Source organism: Nanorana parkeri, unplaced genomic scaffold (genome assembly GCF_000935625.1).
Source record: "Nanorana parkeri isolate BGI_ZX_2015 unplaced genomic scaffold, ASM93562v1 scaffold1661, whole genome shotgun sequence".
Classification (NCBI taxonomy): domain Eukaryota; kingdom Metazoa; phylum Chordata; class Amphibia; order Anura; family Dicroglossidae; genus Nanorana; species Nanorana parkeri.
The window spans coordinates 242,243-265,534 of NW_017307929.1; the positions used below are offsets into that span (position 1 = coordinate 242,243).

Sequence of the window (23,292 nt, forward strand, 5' to 3'; positions counted from 1 at the left end):
AGAGTAGGAGTTTCCATGATCTCGCTATGGTTTTCTTGCAACCATAAAAAAAGGGTGATCAGAGTTTGCGGATGTCTTGTAATGTTTTGTAGAGGCTTGTGTAGTAAGGCTTCTCATGGGTTTTTGAATAGGTTACATGAGACTACAGTGTTAATTAGAGTATACACTCAAATCAGGAGTCTATATACTGGGGGGTAAGTTGAAATTGTGGAATAGGCTTTACAGGAACTGTTTGTAAGCAACCTTGCAGATTGTATCTTGTAACGACTGTACGTTTTCATGCTTTCTCTTGTATCAACTTAGGGCCATGTCACACTGGCAATCCTGTTGGTGGCAAGAACACACCTGTAGCCGGATTGCTTTGAAGGACACAACAGGAAGTGAAATCACTCATCTGCTTGTATATGTCACTCCCTAGCTGGTTGGAGGAGCATGATCACACATTCTTGTTGACCACTCATTTCTTGTTACATCATTTTTAGTGACTCAGGCAACAGCACATACAAAACTGATACATGCAGTGTAACATGGACCTTAGGGTTAGGGGTTTTGATGATGCAATGTGTGCTTGCTTGTGTTTAGGCAATGCAAACTGGAGCACACGTTTTCCATTCCTCCAGCAAAACTCGAGCTTATAATGATGCTATGAGGCTGATTTACTAAAAGATTTGAGAATCTTCACACAATAAAATTGTTGTGAATATTCACTTCAATTATCCAAGCATGTGAAAAGCAAATTCCTGTTTACTAATTTCATCTGCACATGATTGGATAACTGAAGTGAGCATTTACAAAATGTATTGTGTGAAGATCCTCAATTACTTTTGTAAATCCGCCCAAGTGGGAGTGTGTGCGTCTGTGTGTGTATGTGTGGTTTAGGATGTCTCTTTATCAACCCCATACAGTATATATTTCTTTATATACTGCAGACCAGAAGGTACTTTTACTCTTGCATTACACAATTTGTTTCTAATGACTTCCTTTCTTATATATAAATTCACAGAGGAATCCAAGAGATTGGAACAAGAAAGACTGGCCCTGGAAGCTGCAATTAAAAGCAGTGAATGTCAAGATGGGAATAACAAATTCCGACGATTCTTCAGTAAATCCTCCAAGTTAAATCTCACATCTAACCCTTCTAAAAAAGGTAATATCCATCCCCTACTGCTTTCAGCTGTTTTACCCTTGCTGAAAGGAAAGTCAGCTCTGCATTTGAAAAGTAACATTCCAAAAAAGTTCACAATTATGTCAGGTTTTTTCTATATTTTCCTTCACAGATTTTTGCAAAGTTATTCCATTTTCTGTACAATTTTCAAAATGGTTTCCGCCAAAAGCAAAATATATGACCCAATCTAAATTAAGATTAGGGCCAGAAGAAATAGCTGTGTAATTTATATACATTACAAGTATTTCTACTTATAACTATTTATGTTATGTTCAGTTGTCAAAATAGCTCCCCCTAAATAATAACGTGCTTTTGCTAGAGCAATATTTGCATTTGGCTTGAAGGGAGTTTACACTTATTGCATTGTAAGCCGTTTGGCTACTTGTTATGTATTCACAAGTGAAATGATTGCAGGAAAATATATAAATTAGCAAAGATGTGATAAATTCTTTAAGTATTAGAAAAGCTATTGACTTTTTTTTATTTTTTTTTGCTAATGGCAGCAATACTTTGTGATTCTTAAATTCAGCAGATTATCGCTTTACTCTTGTAGTAAACTTTGATTTGCTGTTAATGTTGATAGGCTTATTATTAATAAAAGAGAGGCTTGGCGGAAGAAGCAAATGGGGAAGCAAGCACTGAGATAAAAGCAAGGTGGGACCATGAGTGAGGGGTAATGGGAACAATACCAGAAAACAAAGTTGGAGAAATTATACAGTTTGGATGTTTTGTTTGGCAATAGCAGACATTAGCAAATTAAGTCTTAGGGGTTTTGTTCACCATGATGACAGAGTTTACTTCCCTTTAACATGTGCTGGGTGCAACAGCTAGGAGTATTGCATGCTCCTAACATAGGGGGCCGTTCTACTGCATGGCCACCGGTGAACAGTGTGAAGGGAGCAGTGCAATGTGCTGATTACAGCACATTGCACTGTTTACTTTTTTTTAGCTTTATTGAAATGTCACACAGTGACATTTCATTTAGTTCTATTACAGTTCTATTTGCAGCGTATTGTGATGTGTTGTAGAGTGGTAAAAAAAAGTACTCCAATGCCATGGTGTGAACTAACTTAATAGGGAATGAGAGAAGAAGCCTGATAGAGTGTGCATTTGGATGGCTTTGGGCACGGCTGCCCAGTGCAGCTCAATGCATCTGATGCGAACAGGCCGTGTGCTACATGGTGAAATTAGAGGGTAATTTGAATCACATTTCATCAAAAGCATAATCAATTATTTCACTGGGAAAAAAAGTTTGATGCAATCGGTTGCTACTTTTGAATTTGCATAACCGTAACAAGTAACAAGTAGTTTATATCCCTCTGATACTGTTGTGAACACTTAGAACGTGAGAAAGCATAACTCTGGGCAAATCAAATCTTAACCCTTGCAGTGGGGCGTCCATATGGACAGGGACGGGAGGAAGAGTCTACTGATCATGGTTGGAATCCAATAGAGGCTCTCATGCAAAAACCTCATTTATGAATAAGTGTGCATTTATTATTTTTTTGTTAAAGGTGAAATTTCCCAACATGTGGCTCACAACTGGTTGCCAGCTACTGACATATTAGATCACAAATGCAGAGACACTACCACTTTACACTATAAAGAAGTGAAAGACAAGTTGTACGCAAGCCACAAGATTACTATTATTCAGCAATAACTCTTATCTTGAATGCACACAGACAGAGGTGGTGAATAAAACCTACAAGGAAACCAGGTTCATCCTTACTTGTTCTGTGGCAGACAGCCAATTTCACATGGAACAAAAGCACCCTTTGAAGGCCTGTGTGTACTATCAGAAAAACAAGCCCAGCACAATGATTCTTCTATAAAAATAATGTACATAATGTACAGTTTTCATGGCAACGAGCCATTTAATCACTTCATCAACTGCTGTTTCAGAACCATGTCACTTACCCTGAAAACAATCACACGTTTTGTTTCTTATGTCATTTTATTCCTGACCAAAACTGATTTTACTACCAGATGCATGCAATCAATTTGTGATCGCTAGTGTTGACAGGGTCATTGATTTAGATACACTGGCACACTTTGGATTAGAGAAGCACTACTGTTATCTTGTCAAACACTATTTATCCTCTGAAAAATAGCAACAATCAGACAAATTCTGATACATATCAGTAAAATGTGACTGACTGATGTTCAGGCAATGCCTTTCCAATCCAAACTCTTTGATATTCTGAAATTGTTTCTATCTTTTGGAATATTATGATTACATTATGTGTGAAGTATTGCGGTAATCCATATCACATTACACTAAATTGTAGTACCTAACTCAATTTGATATACAGTATTTTGGATGTTTATCTTAATTCTATTCCTAGGGAAATTTGCTTAAATGAAAACAATGCATTTAATACTTGCAAATGAGGCTTCATCTAAGATGAGCCAGGTCTTTTGGAATTGGTAAACAACCATTTCATATGGGGATTTCTTTTACTTGCAGTGGAAGCTAATATACTAGATCTTAGAATTCCTCTAGTGCATTATGTAACAAACAATTATTTGTGTGAATATTCATGTAAATTATCCAATTTATAAGTGAAGTGAATGTCCTCACAGTTTATTGTGTGAAGATTCTAACCTATTAAAGAGGAACTAGAACCTACCATCCCTTACGGTTAAGGAAGGTGCCATCTTAGCCTCTATTTGCATTGCAGTTGCCATGGTGCTGCACATGTGATCAGCTATGACATCAACCATTTGAGAGCTTGAAAGTTTGGTTGAGAGCTGAAATAAGCACACTGACAATTTTGACAGTTGGCATGCCTTAAAGGTTACTGTTTTGGGAGACATTACATCGGTGGGTAAATCAGGCTCAATGTCTCTGCTCTCCCCGTTAGATTACACCAAGTAATATCACATCTTAAAGTGTATTTCCACTTTTGCAGTACAATTTGAGAAAACCCTTCTATATGTTTGTTATACTGTATGTTCCCATTCACACAGCATAGTGAAAAATTATTATTTTTTAAATATTTCTTACCTTTTAGATGTTTTGTTGCTGCAGCCAAGATGGCTGATTCCAGTTTTTCTGAGCACCTTCATGGTGATCTGTCCTTATGGAAAGATTTAGGACTGAAATTTGAGGATTGTGCTTCACTCATTAACTTCACTAACATACAATACACAAGCCAAGCTTTTAATCCTTTAACCCTTTGATAGGCCAGGCTGTGTTCAAATCTAATTTACAAAATATAATAAACAACCCCTCACAGCCCCTCCTAAGATTAATATAAGAAGGAGAAGCAAATAGAAATGTTAACCCTTAAAATGCCTAGATGCCTAGAGACCCTAATCGAAGTAAATGCAATTAAACTGCAAGAAGCATTTTTTAAATATTTTTTTAGCTTATGTTATGTGAATGGGGACATATAACAAATATAATATAGGTGTTATTCCAATTTGGCTGCAGAAATGGCAATACACTTGAAGCAGAATAAGTAGAGAGAGTCCCTTTTGCATCATAGGAGATGAGTTTTGGTTTTCCTGATTTAGAGTTCAGAAATATTCAGGTATGAAATGTTGAAGGGAAGGAATGGCCACACATAGGAACAAAAACACATATGTGTTTTTGCATTTAAGCCTACTAGTTTGTTCAAAGCTGTGATTTTTTTCATGAGAGATATTTATGAAAATTGAAGAAAAGAAATGGGAACAAAAAAGTGAATAATTACAACTTGTTTCTTCCCCCCCGAGAATAAAAGCCAAAACCTGATTGATCACTTTGAACAACACCACCACTTTTGTTCCAGTTTTTTTAAATAGCTCCCATGATAACTTTAGAGCGGCGGGCTCAGGGATGAGGTTTGAGCAGCATAATGAACATATATAGATGCCCTAAATATGTGTTACCATTGTACAGCTTAGATGGAAAAGTCATAGGTCTAAATTCTAACCAAAGGACTAAATGAAAATATATCTAAAATGATTGGGTCACTTTTAAGGCCCCATTCACACACGAATCGGCCTGCACGTACAGCTCCGTGCTGCTTGCGGGGCCGTACCAAGTAGCTGCCGGAAAGGACAGGTGCTGCGTGTGATTAGAATGCAGCCCCCGTCCTTCTCTATGTGGCTACGTGGCCGTACGCCCTCCTACGCTCACCTTATTTGCAGGTCCCTAGGGATGCGGGTTTTCTGGCCGGGACGCATACAGGATCCATTCTGGCGGCGTATGAATACGATCACCCGCCCCCCTACGGACCTGCAAATTAGGTGAGCGTAGGGGGGCGTACGGCCGCGTAGCCCCATAGAGAAGGACGGGGGCTGCATTCTAATCACACGCAGCACCTGTCCTTCCCGGCAGCTACTTGGTACGGCCCCGCACGCAGCACGGAGCTGTACGTGCAAGACGATTCGTGTGTGAATGGGGCCTAAGAGTTTGCTATCTAGTCTTATTAAATAGATGAAACTTTATTGGCTGCTCTGAAAAGCTGCTTTATTTTTACTCTGGGCATCTTTGCACCAATTTTCTAAAATCAGCTGATTAACAGCAAAACCATGTGTTAAGTTTTATGTGTCATTGTAAAGGTTTGTGTCAATCGGCTTTTGCTCCAGAACTACTTTTCTGCCCATACAAGTCTACATAAAAGCAGCTTGAAGCAAGTCAAATGCAGGTAAACTAGAGGTCAAATGTACCTGCAATGAATTCTAAAAGCGTCTCAAACTGATGTCAAAAGCACACTGCATTTACCCATCGAAGCCTATTAACCATGAATTATTAACAGAAGGTCATAAGTTCTAGCACTTTAGAATAAACAATGACAATGTTCAAGTGGACCTTTATCCCCTTTCACTAAAAATCACCTCAGCATGCAGCTCTACATGCTGATATGAAATCATCTGACATTCATTAATTAAACAAACATATTTTTCCTTTACTTACAATTATTGCTTTTCCACTTCCTGGTCCTCTTGGGCACTAGTGATGTAATGTGCCAAAGCATTGCATCCTGGGAAGGTTACATCAGCAGAGCATTGCTGTGAAATCTCATCTGTAATCTGGAAGAGATGATGTGCATGATCATATGTGTCAGAGTTCCAGGAGGTAAAGGGAGACATATTATTCTATTCTTAGTAAAAATTGTCACTGTGAGAAGAAGGGGAGGAAAAGAAAAATAAGATATGCAAAGAATAGAAAACTGGAAATTATCTAGAAGTATGTGTTTGTAGATTGTCATTACTAAACATTTCTGATAGGGATGCACTAATACTTTTCAGATACCACTGCCGATACTTGGCATTTTCATGAGAAGTACCAGGGTGGCAGCGGTTGCAGCTGGGACCTGGCTCTGGCGCTCCACCACTGTCCTGAAATCATTAGTCGATTTGTTTTAGAAAAACTGTCACATGACAATAAAATGTATCAGTACTTGTACTTGCAAAAATGGTATCGGTGCATCCCTTTATTTATATTTATTAAAAAAATCATACATTAAAACAGAGATGTACAAATCCCAGGAGCTCCGTGTGCTCCTTACAAATGACAGCTGCCTCCTAACTTTTGAATTTTTTTTCTAGTCTAGTCTTGGAGCTCAAAAAGTATCTGTACTTGTACTTGTACCGAGTATGGTACTTGGTATCGGTGCATCCCTAATTTCTCAAAGGTGTCTTTGTTGTTATTTTAAAGATATGGGGTAAAGTTCCTCTTTAAGTATGTCTGTTGGCAAATGGCCATCCAACTATTGTTCAGTATGGGCTGTCTCAGAGCTAAGTACCAAACTGTAAAGGGTAGAGGACTTGGGCAAATTAAAAGTAATTGATTGGTGCCTGACTGGTTGATTGCCGTTCAGATTCTTGGTCAATGAGCTAAGCATTGCACACCTTTAATACAGGCAAAATAATTTGTAGATAGTCACTAATGGATCTATCAAATATAATGTATAACATTACATATTATGGCAATACAGGTGTAAAATACTATAAGAAAATGTAGCAATTGATAATAAATCCCTGGTTATTGTCAAGTGGCTGCACAATTACTTGTTTTTTTGTATTAATGTAATATAAATATAAATAACACTTATGGGGAATTATTTTATTATCCATTGTAGGAAGATAAAAGTTTTTTCGATAGATACATCTCAAATCTTTGATGGTATGATCACCCCTACCATTACACTCTGTTGGGCAATGTTGGAGATGTCAAGCGCTACTAATCTCCTCTCTTAGCACCCCGGTGACAAGCCATATATCAATGTAATTGCTTTCTGAGACACTGGGAGTGATTTACTAACCTAAACACACACACACACCAGGTGTGTGTGATTTTCACACAGCAAAACGTATTTATCAACCAAAAAGTCTCTAAAAGCATATTTCCACTAATGCCATATATGGAAAAATCATGCACATGATGCATATATAATGCTGCTTCACAGTTTAGACAAAAATGGTTAGCTCATGCATTTACATTCCTGCATTCATCAACGCAAGCAACACAACATAGAGCTAATTTACACCACATTACCTTGCAATTCATTGCAGGGCTTTGCACAACACACCTGCTGGGTGTGTACACACTACAAAGGTGTTTCGATTCCTCCCATAGATCATGCTGGGAGGGAACACACTTCAGAGGTGTATACACGTTCGTGGTGTGTTTAAAAGGTTAGTAAATCAACCCCACTAAGTCACAAGGAACTGATGCTGCAGAACAAAAGTAATTTGTTCCCCTGAAGGTGCGGTGAAGTATTACTCCACATTTCTGAAAGCCATACGTAGAAAGCAACTCTGAATCTACAATGTGTAATGGGGGAGGTGCAGCATTCCTGGGGGGAAAAATGGTAGAAAGACTGGAGGAGCTTTTAAAAACAAGAAGCTTTTGAAGCGGTAATATACAGGGGTACAAGTACTCCTAAAAACGAGATGACTCGGGGATCTTTACACACACACACACACAATAGGTTGGACTTGATGGACATGTGTCTTTATTCAACCTCAAATACTATGTAACTATGTAACTATGTAATATGCATCTTGGTTTTGTGAAAAAAGACAGGCTAAATCTAAAAGAAAATGGAGAAATAAGCTTTTCTATTTACAGGTATAGATCATTTTTAAATAGGCAGAAAAAAGAGTAAGCTGTTATGTAGGGTTAGTAGCTTTTTCAGATGCAAAGATTGATTTGCTGGTAAAAACATGTAAATATAAAAGTAATTATAAACACTTAAGCTTGCTATCAGATTAGAATGACACTAGTGGGTCTATTCACGAAGCTGCCGAAGGATCTGGTCGTAGCTTCGGCCGATCCTTCGGCTAGCTAGGAGTGCTTGCACTAGCTTCTAAAAAGAGAATTGGGGAGCAGGAAAATTTGAAAGTAATTCAGATCTGCAGCCTCCTACATCTAGAGCTGAGTCAGATATACAGTATTTTTTCAAAATTTCGGCTTATGAGAAGTGTTCAGGTGGAGAAGTGTATGCATTTTCTAGAGAAGGTGGTCCTCATACTTTCTATACAAAGGGCCAGTTCACTGCCCTTCAGACCTAAGTAGTAAAAAATGCTCCAGTGCCAGTAGGAATAAACAATGACCCAGTGTATGCGAGTAGTTGGATGAGGAATAATGCCCCAGTGTTGGTTTCAGTGGAAGGAATAGTGCCCCATCGTCGGTATCAATAGAAGGCATAGCGTCCAATCCCTAATGTCAGTGGAATAAATAGTGCCCCATTTTGGGCCACAGTGGTGAGAGTAGCTCTGCATCCTGGGAGGATTAGTACCATAGTGCCACTGCTCTAGGTGATGAGTAAATAATCAATGATTCACACCTATGAGACTAAAGCAACAATACAGCATGAGAGACAGTGTCAGAATCAATGACCAACTGGGATTACAAAAGTGACAATGACCTTTCCTCTTTATTCTACAGCACGCTGTACTGCACAAAATGTAGTATTCCTATTTCGGAAACTTGTGTTTTGTACATGTTGGCATTCCACAAGATAAAAGTCAGCACTCCGTCATTTTCATTTGCTTGTGCGATGGCTTATCCATTATTTATGTAGAGTTAAATGTCACAGAATGGACTGGACAAAGGCAATACTCTGAAAGTGTCTGATGTGCTTTCACCGATTGTCTGATGAGCTGTGCAGTTCCCTGTCCTGAAATATAGGAGACATTTTAGCAACAGTGGGTAACATGCTGAAAGACAGAGACAATTATAAAACACACGCAGGTAGTGCAGATTGTTACTATTAAATAATGTGTGCTATAAATGTCCATCTACTAAATAATTGAAAGTGACATTTCCTAAACTTTGCAAGGTTCTCATTTTAATATGCAAGTGTATGTGGAATGTTACAGTCAAATTAATTTCCACCTAAAAAATTAATATGAAGATCTTTTACCTGAGCTGTCACACAAGGTTTGCACAGAATGATGAAAAAAATAATTATTGTATGCTCTACTATTGATTAAAATGACATCATTAAGTGATTATATGGTAATATTAGGTTCCTTATATAACAGGTTTGCTTGCTATTTGATTTTGCAAAGATGTTTTTAGAACAGTCCTTGAAATGGGTTGTTAGAATGTCCTTGGAAGGACTTGTTTTTCAGTCTGTAGACAGACAGGTGGTCTCCTTACACTCTAGAGCGCTCTCGGTCAAGCTGAGGTGTTCCATGATAATAGAAATGAATGTCTCTTGTAATAGTTATAGATGTTACTTGTTCAAACTCTTAGGTGAGTGTGTTAAATGTAAAATGATATATTTGGGGGGAGGTCCTACATGGCAACTGTCTTAAAAGCCTGAATTTCTCCAAAGATGCTAGGTTTTGGCACAGTCAAGCATGTCAGACCTCCATGGCCACTCTAATCAATTTTCTAATCCTTATTTTTACTTTAACCCTTTTCTTCTAAAAACACTTTCAAAACCGTTTAACACAAGCAGAAGTTGCTGATTTCCTTTATCAAGTAATGCACTGGAAGGAGCACAAAGTGCAGAAACTTATATGCACCAGCCATTTCCAGTTTAGTGGCATCAGATCAGTTTCCTTTAGAATGGTGTGTGTAACTACACTTTACACATGGATCTTTACCCTAAAGGAAACCTGTACAGAGATAGAGATGGGGAACTCTTTATTAAAATGGCTATCTTAGGCTTTATTACTTTCTGAATCTCTAAGCCAGAACAAGTACAGACACTCATCACTTAACGACCATGTACTGTACTTACAACTAGGTTGTTGAGCGAATTGCTCAACAACCTAGTTGTAAGTACAGTACATGGTCGGAATAAATTCGCTCAACAACCTAGTTGTAAGTACAGTACATGGTCGTTAAGTGATGAGTGTCTGTACTTGTTCTGGCTTAGAGATTCAGAAAGTAATAAAGCCTAAGATAGCCATTTTAATAAAGAGTTCCCCATCTCTATCTCTGTACAGGTTTCCTTTAGGGTAAAGATCCATGTGTAAAGTGTAGTTACACACACCATTCTAAAGGAAACTGATCTGATCACTAAGCAAGGAATAGAGGAAATCAGCTCTTATGTGGTATATGGTATGGTAAAGTGTACAATACCAATCCTTCAGAGAGATGGTTGTAAGTTCGAACGGTCACTTACTTAGATTTATGGAAAGTTCATACCATCCAAGTACTGGGTAAAATCATCCCACACCAATTCTATAGCCTCTCATGTGATCCACCAGATAGGATTAATCAGAGATTTTTTTTTTCCATGAACTGTTGGATGTGCAGCTCTATGTTGTAATTTCAGGATTGTGTTACACCTGCATGTATGTTTGGAGCCTGCACCTGATTGATGTGACCGGTTAGGTCGGTGTTGTCCAACTTTGGGGATTGAACAGCGTATACTTTGAAATTCAATGATTGGTCGATTACTTAGGTTTGCATACTGTAAATACCCAAGTTCTTGTACAGTGTACAATAACGACTGGTCGGAGAGCTGATCGTACCTCTGAGCTGTCGTTAAACAGGTAGGTTGTCAAGTGAGGAGTAGATGTATGCATCCAATAAAATCGGAAGGAAGTAAGAACTCCTGATCATCATACTTGTATTGTGTTAGTGAATCATAAAGTATTTGAACCAAGGCTAAGGCAGCAAGCCCACATTTTTCTGCCTGCAGCCTTCTTTTAATATATATGCTCCCTATGCAGACTTAGCATTAGTACATTTTGCTGTATTTTTCAGATGTCAACACTCTTCCAACAATGCCAGTTGGTGAATACAACCAAAAACTTGTAGAAGCTAGTGAGCAGTTTAAGAAGAGGCAAGGCAAAGGCACAATTGATGTGTGGTGGCTTTTTGATGATGGCGGTAAGATATACTGTAACATTTTCATTCAATAAGTTTTTATTGATTTAAACAAAGAATACATGGTAGAAAGAATAATAGGCATTGATAAACATAAGGGAACAAAGACATGTACATTATTAAGTAGAGCATTTGCATATGGCAATTAATACCAGTACCTTGTATCAGGAGATGACAGCAATCTGCCACATAAAACTATGCAGAATGTCCCAGTGTCGTGTTCTGAGGCACACAGAATGTGACATACTATAACATTTTAAGCTCTAATATTGTGACTACATTCTTAGAATTAATCAATGCTAACTAATTTATTGTAATTGAACATGTTGCTGATACTCTAAAAGATAGTCAATCTAACTTCAGTATAGGGTGCCTGGCTCCTATAAAAGGAATATCACAGGCCTTCCGAGGAGCAGAACTTAATTCTATAACTTAAAGGATAATGAAACCCAAGAACAAGTATTTCATATATTGCAGCTGACCAGTCCTTAGATGTGGTAGCTGCCTTATTTTTCTATTTTTCAGAAAATTAGTACAGACAATATCTGTTGATCTTATTAGAAATATCTCACCTGCTGTGAGTTAAACGCAAAATATAAAACGTTATTTTTCTTAAGTAAACTACTAATCTTCCCACCTCCATGTAATGCACACAAACAAAGGTAAACATGTTTGATGTTCAGCCTGGGTGAGAACCATGGCTCCCTCCATAGATATCTTGGGGGGCTGAAGGACAGAAGGCATGTAAATCGCAGAATTACCAGGTGAAAATAAAGTAAAAAAGAAAACTAATCCAGCCACCAGATCTAAAGACTGGTAAGCTGCAGTATATTAACTTTCTGAGGGGTTTAGATACAGTTTAGACATATAAAAAAATGTTATGCCTCTTTTTTTTCTGTAGCTTACTGTGTTTTTGACGGTGAATTGGACTTTGTTAATATAACTATAATGTCTAAAATTGTGAGTGCTAACCTATAGTGTATCTAAAACTAAGAGAAAAAATGTAATATATTGCAGCTTATGAGTCCTTAGACTTAGTGGATGCATTCATTTTTATATTTCATATTTCTTTTATTTTTTTTCACCCGGTGATCCTGCCACTAATACAAGTCCCTGTGTGTGTTGTAGCCACCGCTCCAAGCTCACTTCTGTGATGGACTACAATCTCAATAAAAATTAGTAAACTAAACATGAGATTGTAGTCTATGGGGGTCTGTTAGCAAACTAAGGTTCTCTAAAATTAAAAACGGTATATATGCCAACACAACAAATCATGTTACTTAGGTCAGATATCTAATAATATGGGACAAAACTGGTGTGGTCAGAATATGGGATTGATTTACTGAAGATTAAGAGTCAGTTTACATTGAACATCAATAGAAACAATACCTATTGTGACTGTTAAATGTCAAGAAAACATACATACAAAAGGCTGGTATGCAGTATTTAAAGAACAATACAAAAACATATATCATAAATAATTGCCTCCCCACTAGGTCACCATCATCACAATTGCTCTTTAAATGGGGCACCTGGACACTAAGTACCCATAAGATCGTTCTAGTAGTCAAAGATAGCAATCTATTTTTCCTGGTGTGCAATGTGTCGAAGACAGCTCATTGCAGCATAGCAGTGTAATCAGACTATGGGATTGATTTACTAATGAAGAGGCAATTTACTCTGAACACCCAATCAGGTGGGAATAAAGAAAACCAGGATTTCTACTAATGCATCATTTGTTGATTGAATTGAACATCATTTCATTTTATTTGCTGAGCTTAGAGAACATACATTTTGCTAAGTGAACAGTCTCTATTCCTTTAGTAAATCAAGCTCAGTGTCTCCACATATAGCAAGCCATTCGCCACTGGTCAGAGCAGCTTGTATGTTTCTCCCAGTAATAGTTGGGATTGGTTAAAATGTGAGACACATGCAGCAATAGTAATAAAAAAAAGCTCTGGAAAACGGGTGTGAGCAAATGGATCTACAACAACAGGTTCTTCATTACTATAAAACTATACAATGCAGCCATATTCTAAATCCATCCACACAACATTCTACTAGTTGAAATTTGTAGTGCTGTGGAAAGTGTTGAAAAGAAAAACAATATTTTTGTGATGCTATTAATAAAACATAGAAGAATGTGTTTAGCCAGTTTTCAAAATCACAAAAGAAAATAAAAAAATTCTATATCGCATAGGGATGCACCGAAATTTCGCCCGTCAAAACATATCAGCCAAAAGTGGCACTTTGGGCAAGATGCCAAAATTGCCATCTTTCGGCAAAAATTGCGGTGCATCAGTGGTTTCTCTCCTCCCTGCTGTGCACCGCTCTGGCACAGCGCAGCATCCAGCGTGGAGGAGAGAAACTGTCAGGAGGCCAAGCAGGGCAGGGAGGAGAGCGATGTGAACGTGTCACAGGAGGAGTTCTCCTTCAGCACCACCCCGCTCAGCATCCTGTAACAGATCAGGAGAGTGGTGTGTGGCCGGAGAGAGCTGTCAGCTGTCACAAGAGGCCAAGAAACAGGTGAGGGGGAGGAGTCAGCTGTCAAATGAGACCGAGCTCTCCTCCCGCACCGCATGCTCTGCAGCCTGTGAAAGCCAATCAAGGATGGAGTGCGGTATACAAGCACTTAGCGATCAGTGATCGCTGAATGTTTGTACATAACTGGACTTAGTATGAGTTACTATGGGGTCTATTCACGAAGCTGCCGAAGGATCTAGCCATAGCTTCGGCCGAACGTTCGGCTAGCTTCGGCCCCAGGACCCCTTCAGTTCAGTAGAACCGAAGGGGTGCTGTATGGGCTATTCACTTTAGCCCGTACAGCTCCCAAACGTGGCCGAGCGGCTCAGCCGAGCCGAACGCATATGCCTCAGCTCGACTGAGCCGCGCTGAAAGCCGAAGGCTGGCTCCAGCCACTTGCAGAGAGATCAGCGTCAATGGTTACCTGCTAACCAGGGACACTGATCTCCAAACAGCAAACTCTCCCTGGCGCTCGGGGAGTCTCCCGCTCCCGGCCGCCCAGGAGAGAAAAACACTGCTTTTTCTTCTTTTTTTAATTTATTCTGACACGGCTCCGTGTCAGAATAATAAAAAAAAAAAATATATATTTTTTTTTTATTCTGACACGGCTCCGTGTCAGAATAATAAAAAAAAAAAATATATATTTTTTTTTTTTATTATTCTGACACGGAGCTGTGTCAGAATAGAAAAAAATGAATGAATAATGTTTTGCCCATTGGAATGCATTGCTAGATTCCTATTGGCTATTTCAATTTGCAATAGCCAATAGTAAACTAGCATTGTACCCTCCCTCTACTGCAGTTCTCCATCAGGTCCATCGGCAGAGGGCGGGTACAATGCTAGTTCACTATTGGCTATTGCAAATTGAAATAGCCAATAGCAATCTAGCAATGCATTCCAATGGGCAAAAAAAATATATATTTTTTTTTTATTCTGACACGGAGCCGTGTCAGAATAAATTAAAAAAAGAAGAAAAAGCAGTGTTTTTCTCTCCTGGGCGGCCGGGAGCGGAAGGCTCCCAGAGCGCCCGGGAGAGTTTTTTTTTGACGGCAGCAGAGCAGCCAGACAAAAAAGAAAAAGCAGTGTTTCTCTCCTGGGATGAGATGCTGTGCATGTTCGGCCAACCCGAAGCTATGCGAAGCAAGCCGATGTACGGCTGATTTCAGCCGATATACCGCTGAAATCAGCCGTACCAGCCTGAAGTGAGTTTGGCTCACTTCACTTCAGGTCAGTCATTCACTCGGCTGCCTACGGCAGCTTAGTGGATAGACCCGTATGTATCAGTTATGAATGAATAGGAAGTGATCTACATCACTTCCTATTCATTCATGATTTTGTACTTAGTAAATCATACTATATCGACAATTTATGAATGAACAGGAACACTCAGTAATGTATACAGGATTCCTGTTCATTCAGTGTTGGGGCTGTAGAAAAAGAGATTGAGGATTCTTTCCTCAATCTCTTTTTCTATTGTAAAAGGGAAATATCAGAAGTCTGTTTAGACACTTGTGTGGTTGTGTATAGGTGAAAAGCTCTTGTAAGCCCCTAAAGAAGGGGTCTCAAACCTCCGGCCCTCCAGCTGTGGTGGAACTACAAATCCCATGAGGCATTGCAAGATTCTCACAGCCACAGACATGACTCCCAAAGAGAGATGCATCATGGAATTTGTAGTTTCACCACAACTGGAGGGCCGGAGGTTTGAGACCCCTGCCCTAAAGTGACACTAAATGCTAAATCTTAAAAATGCATTGTAAAGTAGCCACGCTCCAAGCTCCCTTCCAGTGATGGACTACAATCCCACGTTCAGTTTACTAATTTGTATTGAGATTGTAGGACATCATTTTTACCGGACCTGCACTTTTACAGGAATCAACTCCTGAGTTTACTGTAACTTTAAGTACCTGTTCACAACTTTGCATACCGTGAATGTACGCCTGTCGTACACATTGACGAACGTTCACGGAATGCATCAAATATGTCCGATGCACTTGCAGTGCCAATACTTGTTAATGGCCCCCCAAATGCGGCCATGGAAACATGTTTTTTTCCATAAATTGACGCGTGTTAAATGTGTTGAAAAATGCAGTACATCTGGAGCAGAATCTGCTACATGGGTTGCTTTCCCACAACAAACGTGGAAAAAAATGTACACAAGCGCATGTGCTCGAATGCGACACGCGTTCCCAGATTGTGAAGGTGTGAACAGGGACTAAGAATGCGAGTATACCGTATATAATACACTGCGTAAATTGTCAGCATTATATACTGTAAATGCCTGTAATAAAATCCCTACTGATATGTACTTGATGTATACAGGGCCGTCTTTAATATTGATTGGACCCTGGGCAAACATTTTCTTGGGCCCCCCCGCCATGCACTTTCGCTCTCCAAAATAGTTGATAGGAGGAGATGTCATAGGGGGACGTCACCCCGCACGGCACATCACGCAGTCGCGCTATGCAGCATACGGCAGGGGCAAAGCAACACTATGCAATGCGGATCGCATAGTAAACAGAACGGTGACACGTGTGTATCTTTTGCGGGCTCAAGGGGCAGCTGCTTTGGGCCCCACAACAGTGACTGGGCCCGGGGCAACTGCCCCTTTTGCCCTGCGTTAAAGACGGCCCTGGATGTATAATTGACATTTAAGACTATTAATAATGCGTTTTTTTGCAGGTTTGACTCTTCTTATTCCACATATTCTGACCCTCAGAAAGAAATGGAAGGACTGTAAACTGAGAATTTTTATTGGAGGAAAAGTGAATCGTATTGAAGATGAAAAACTAATGTAATTACGCATGTTTTCACATTTCTATCAAATGCAGACATTGAGGGGAATTTATCAAAAGTGGAATAGACAGAATCTAGAGCAGTTGCCCATGGCAACCAATCAGCGTCTATATTTTATTTTCAAAGCTTAACTGAACAAACTGAAGAGAGAAGCTTAACGATTGCCCTGGGCACATGCTCCAGATTCTGTCTGTTCCAGTTTTTATAAATTCCGTAAACAACATTTATTTACAGAGGGAGAACATCAATAGTATACGTCTTTTACATTCTTTAATATATACCTTCTCACTAGGATCTACAGTCACCCTTTTATTCAAATGATAGTTAATCTATATACTATGCTACCTAAAGAAAGATGGATGGTTACATTTACCTCTGAAAGAGGAACTTTACCCTCCAATTTAATGGTCTCCAAAGCTGTTACTTTTAAGGCAACCAACTGTCAAGGTTGCCAGTGTGCTTATTTCAACTCTTAAACAAAAACTTTCAAGCCCTCAGATGGCTGGTGACATAGCCGATCACATCCAAATAGAGGCTAAGATGGCACCTTCCTTGACTGTAAGTGATAGGAGGTTGTAGTTCCACTTGAAGAACTATGGTAACACTACACTCATATTTTGTTATTTATTTCTGCAGGATGGCATCACTTCTGAGTAAATTCCGCATCAAATTTGCAGATATATACATTGTTTCAGACATTAATACGAAGCCAAGTAAAGAAAGGTATGGAGTTTTTAAACGTTGGCACCTTTTCCACTGTTTCTCTGCCTTTTTATTTCTTAGTGAAGGTTTTGTGTCTAAAATCATAGCTACAGAATTGTAATCACAAGTACTCGTACACATGATTGTATTGCACAGGTCGGAAAGTTACACCAACTATAGGAAATGTTTGTTACCAATACAGTGTTTTTTCCTTTAGTTATAAAATTAAAGGCGCACTCCTGTAAAAATTGAGCATTAATCCTTGACTCTCATTTAAGGAGTTTAGTTATTAATACTTCAGTTTTCTATCTAGGTATTGCTGTACTGCAGCGGTCCTTGCTGCATTCTGTTGTCTGTAATTTGGTGGTCCTGCTGGTCATGCTACTTTGATTACCCAATTAAGTGTAAGGAAAAAAAAGGGGATTTTGGTGGGACTTGCTTGGTTGATTGAAGGGAACACATCTTTACCTTTCTTATTACACTCAGTGAACATTCACTTGCAAACAGATCAAATCAAAAGAGATCATTTATAGCATCTGCAATATAAGTAAGTCCAAGGTCAGCTTAGTCCCCTGTGACTGACTTCAGGCTTTGTTTACGAAAAGAAGTTAAGGTCACATGGGTTACAGGGATCTGTAGCAAGTGTTGAGACATTAGAGCTGATTTACTATAGTAGTGTAGGCTGTTCACTTAGCAAAGTTGATTTTCACTTTGCAAGGGAATTTTCCCTTAGCTTAGTGAAAGAGATAAAAGTTTGATGACTTAAAACAGAACTCCAAGTATATAAAATCTTACCCCTTGCAGTGGGGCTACTCATTTTGTCTAGGGAGCTAAAAAAAAGTTATACTCATCCAAACCCCAATCCTGGCTTGTTCTTAGACCGGTCCCTTTCTCCTCCTACACTCCAGTGGTCTAAGATCCTGTGAGTAATCACGTTCTATACAATGTATAGGACATGAGGATGCAGAGGGATAGACCATCACTGTAGGGTTTTTTGAGCTTCCTAGACAAAACGAGCCCTTAACCTTTGCAGTGCAGTGGTAGCCCCACTGTAAGGGTTAAGATTTCATTTGCCTGGAGTTCTGCTTTAAAACATCCAATTATGTGCATGCAAAAATCCATTTTTTTAAAAATTTTCCTTGCAAGTGATTGGGTATTCTTTGCAAGGTGTATTTTCACCTCATTTTCTGGGCATACTGCTGCGAAAAAGTAACATGCAAAGTGAAAATTTCCTTTGCAGAGTGAATCTGCTGTACTCTTTAGTAACATCAACCCCGCTGTCAAGGTATTAACAACCATTGTAAGGCCTTGTATGGTGCATAAGTATCAATGATTACTTTGGGGGTACTTTAGTCAGGTCCAACCCACTAATAAACTACTATATGTCCCCTGGTATCACTGTCAAGAACAGCGGCACAAGTCTCTCAGCTCACACACAGAAGCCTCCTTGTACTGTAGAGTAAAAGATGGACTATGTGTTTGAAGGAAAAAAAAATTTTTACCTGTCAGATCTCTTTGTAACTTCTGTCTACAGAACTCAGCTTAGAACTCAGTTTTTACTGCTGTCAGAGTTAAAACCATTAGCTCTAGTGATGTGATCATTAACCGTGGCTGCAAATGAGAGGAGCATTTCAACCAGCACAAATAAACCATAATAATCACATAGTAATAGCTAAACATTTTTGATTGTATGCTTTTGTGTCAAAAACATTTTAAGTGTTTCCTTGCCTTCTGCATGACATTGTTTCCCCATGTGACATTTATATTTGAAATATTCATCATCCTTTGCTGTATTTTTCCATCTGTATACTACCAAGTGCATCTTGTCATTTGCAAATTTATGGATAGCTGTATGAAAATATATATGTTTTGTTTCCTTAATAGCAAACCATTTCTAACAACCTCCAGAAAAGCATCAGTTTATGATGTGATTGCAGGTTTTTTTTTCATTTTCTGATAATTCTGGTAATTTGTTTTCTCATGCAAAATGTCATAAGGCATACTGCAAAAAAGCTAGATACGCCAGAAGGCCTCCATTTAACAGTCTTTTGTTCATATTTTGAAGCTGGAAGTTTTTTGAAGAGATGATTGAACCCTACAGACTCAATGAAAGTGCCAAAGATGTACCCACTGCTGAGAAAATAAGAAGAGAAAACCCATGGAAAATAACTGATTCTGAGATTGAAATGTTCAGAGAGAAGGTACTCGACTATTATGTGTCACAAAATAACAGATAACTCTAATTTCCTCTGTTTTCAATGGCAGGCTGTTAGATATATCCTAACGAACACAACAATTGTATGATAACATTTACCTGAGGGAAGGTAAAAGTTTGCATTGAGAGACAATTTCCCACCAATAATTCTGGCACAGTACAAAATTCCAATTAACTCCAGTTCTGTACAGATACACACATTTTATATTCCTTTGTTGGTACCCTATGTTCGGCCTAGAAGAACTTGTTTCTACTAATGTTTGGCGTGATGATTTGAACACCAAAAATAGTAATAAAAAAAGTTTTCCTCATGCCCTGACCCCTAACGTGAGCCTTACTGTGACCAAGGCACCCCCACTAAAGCTTAACCCAACCCCTAAAACAATGGCTTAAAGGTTAGCCTCCAACTAAACTAAACCATTCCTTGACACTAACACTTTATCCTAAACTTCACACTAACCCTAAGACATAACAGTATTCTTTAAATCCACAATTAACTGCAACACTTAAAAGTGCCCCTAAAAGTCTAACCCAACATCAGCCTTTATAGAGACCCTGTTCCCAGACCACACTCTTCAACAAAAATATTCCCATAAGATTATATGTATATGCAGTTTACGTATTTAATGCATGTTATTTGTCTGTAGAAGCCTTTCTTGTGCTTCCAGACATTCAAAATCCCTGAGACTGTTGCTGGGTACCACCATCTTGGATGTGATATCGGCAACCCTCAGCAGACTTAGAGCTGTTACTTGAATTACACTTTATAGTATTTCCCTTCGCTCCTTCCCTAGGAGCTAAATAAACGTTTTATTTAGGTGGATTAACTGATGGGGAGAGCAGCTGGGCCAGCACAGAGATGAAATCAAGAAGAAGAGAGGGCTATGACAAACAAGAAGTGGGGGGGGGCTGTGCTAGGAAATTTACTCTTTCAAGAGCAGTCACATTTTCTAGCAAGTTCAAAGTCACATTAAAAAGAAGTAAAAACAATTTATAAAAAAGAAAACACAGCAAGTAAACATTTTAAAAACTTGATTTTTCTGTGCTTTTACGTGCAAGTTTTGTAGGTTGGTGACAGGGCCTCCGTGAACTCCTAAGCCCTCACACTAACCATAAAGTGAAGCTATACCTTGTCAATGCCTGCCCCCATGCACGGCCTATATTCACTGTCCCTTTGCACGTCCGCCACGCTGACTGCTTGAGGAAAGCAAAAAAGCCCCATGTAAACTAAAAGCTGGTCTGGTCAAAGCTAAGGACTCTCACCTCGTTGCCATCTGATAACGCTTGGGCCTGAAAGTTGGCTGCTCAAGCACCCGCTGTTGCACTAGCAGAAGCGGAGAATGTCATACAGTCTGTAATACGCAGAATGTATAGGTATTGTTTTCACAGTAGGTGACCAAAGTAGCAGGGGAGTACTCAAAAGGTGAAGAAGGGAGGGGATATTAACCCTAAATTTCTTATCTAACTGGCACCAAATACTACCCGTACTGTCTCCACTGTCAGCAGAAGTCTTTGCTCATTTGTCAAATGTATTAGTAGATTTTATTTATTTTTTCAAACTTTAGATTTTTATCAAATATAAAAGAAAGTTACAGCTTGAACAGGCATATGATAACCTGCCATAATACATATGGAAGAAAAACAGAACAAAAGAGTAAACATACATACTAATAACTAGAAATGTACAAATCAAGACAAATAAACACCTAGTCCTATAGTTCCTCATGAAGAAGTAAAAACATAAGAGGCCCGAGGGAGGGAGGAAGGATGAAGTAAGTAAAACATTTTAGAGGAAAGAACAAGAAGATAGGAGGATGGAGAAAAGGAAGGGTGGAAGGAGAGAAAAGGTGGAAGGAAAGGAAGAAGTTGGAAGGAGACAGGAAAAGGAGAGAAGACAATATAGAGGAAATGGATGGGAATCTAAATCTAGTTCTAATACTAGCTCTGGATGGCCCAAGAAAAAGAAAGCGATAATACAAGAAAAACAATAAAGACAGAGATCTACACGTAAGTGTCATTTAGACGAAAAAGAGATCCACAAGCTCCATCTATGTAGGAATAAATGGTGAGAATTTAGTCTACGTGATATTAATCGCTCATATGTGCATTGGTTAGCGACTTTATTGAGGAGTTCCAGGATAGATGGAACATCAGAAGATTTCCAATATTTAGCTATAAGGAGTCTGTCTGCGAAAAGAATATGCATAATGATGGATTTTTGTGTAGAAGGATATTTATCTATACCAATACTCAATAATGCCAGTTGAGGTTTTGGTGAGATTAAATGGACTGAGAAAGAAGCCATTAGATGAAAAATAGAATGCCAAAAGCTTGTCAGACTTTTGCATGACCAAACAATTGTGCAAAATATGGCCAGTTTGACAATAGTTCCGCCAACATACTGGGGACGAAGAAGGGAACATTTTGGACAATCAAGGTGGAGTACGATAACATCTTGAAAGGATCTTTTGGGAGACTTCCCAAAGATCTTTGCATTGGCTCTGGACGCTTTTTTCCATTATTGGGTTGTGAAAGAAATACGTCTGCCCCCCATTTGCACATATGAGGTAGTTTAGTAAATACATTTTTGTCTTGTAAAATGTAATAACATCTGGAAATGCCACCTTTGTTCGTTCTATTTCATTGAAAAATTCCCATGCCTGGGTTGATATCAAAGCTGTTAAGTGTCCAAAATAAACCTGCTCTATCTGCCTATGTGTATATCTACACCTACCGCCAACTGATCAGCAAAGGAAAGTGACAACTAAAATAACATTGAATTTTATATAACACACAATCAATATATCGGTGAAATAAAATCAGAAAGATTTATCAAAAAGACAAATTCCATAAATTCAATAGTGAAATTTAAAAAAAAAGAAAGAAAAAAGGAAGAAAATTCCATATAGTGTTAAAGTTCATCAAAATAGTAATATGGATCAATTGATACCAAAATAAGTACTCTTTTGGGGTTAATTTACTAGCCTTATAAACACACCACGAACAAGTATACACCTCTGTAGTGTGTTCCCTCCCAGCATGATCTATTGGTGGAATCTAGACACCTTTGTAGTGTGTACACACCCAGCAGGTGTGTTGTGCAAAGCCCTGCATGAATTGCAAGGTGATGTTGTGTAAATTAGCTCTACATTGTGTTGCTTGCGTTGATGAATGCAGGACTGTAAATGCATGAGCTAACCATTGTTGTGTAAACTGTGAAGCAGCATTATATATGCATCATGTGCATGATTTTTCCATATATGGCATTAGTGGAAATATGCTTTTAGAGACTTTTTAGTTGATAAATATGTTTTGCTGTGTGAAAATCACACACACCTAGTGCGTGCGTGTGTTTAGGTTAGTAAATCACCCCCTTTATCTCTGTGTTCCACCTTCGTGCAATCAATCTCTTTTGTCCACTCACCAGATTCTGCCTTTAATACAAACGATTATTACAATGTCTCCTCCGCATCCTATTTCCCTGATAATAAGATTTTTTTCAGATTTCACTTTTATACTCCTTTCTTTTCAATTTGTTTTATCGTCTCCTCTCCCTATATAGATAATCTCCTTATCCCCTGGTTATTATATCAATCTAAGGCTAGA

The 23,292-nt window shown here is 38.7% G+C and overlaps 1 protein-coding gene across 3 annotated transcripts in view; it reads left to right on the plus strand.

Moving 5' to 3' along the window:
- Positions 1 to 23,292, plus strand: part of SLC12A1 (solute carrier family 12 member 1) — a 101,855-nt gene that overhangs the window by 74,523 nt on the left and 4,040 nt on the right. For all 3 annotated transcript variants that reach the window (XM_018571053.1, XM_018571052.1, XM_018571051.1), the window contains exons 20-24: positions 1,004 to 1,147; positions 11,331 to 11,456; positions 16,656 to 16,767; positions 17,406 to 17,492; positions 19,537 to 19,672. In XM_018571053.1, the coding sequence (XP_018426555.1) occupies positions 1,004 to 1,147; positions 11,331 to 11,456; positions 16,656 to 16,767; positions 17,406 to 17,492; positions 19,537 to 19,672 (605 nt within the window). The remainder of the gene's footprint in view (positions 1 to 1,003; positions 1,148 to 11,330; positions 11,457 to 16,655; positions 16,768 to 17,405; positions 17,493 to 19,536; positions 19,673 to 23,292) is intronic.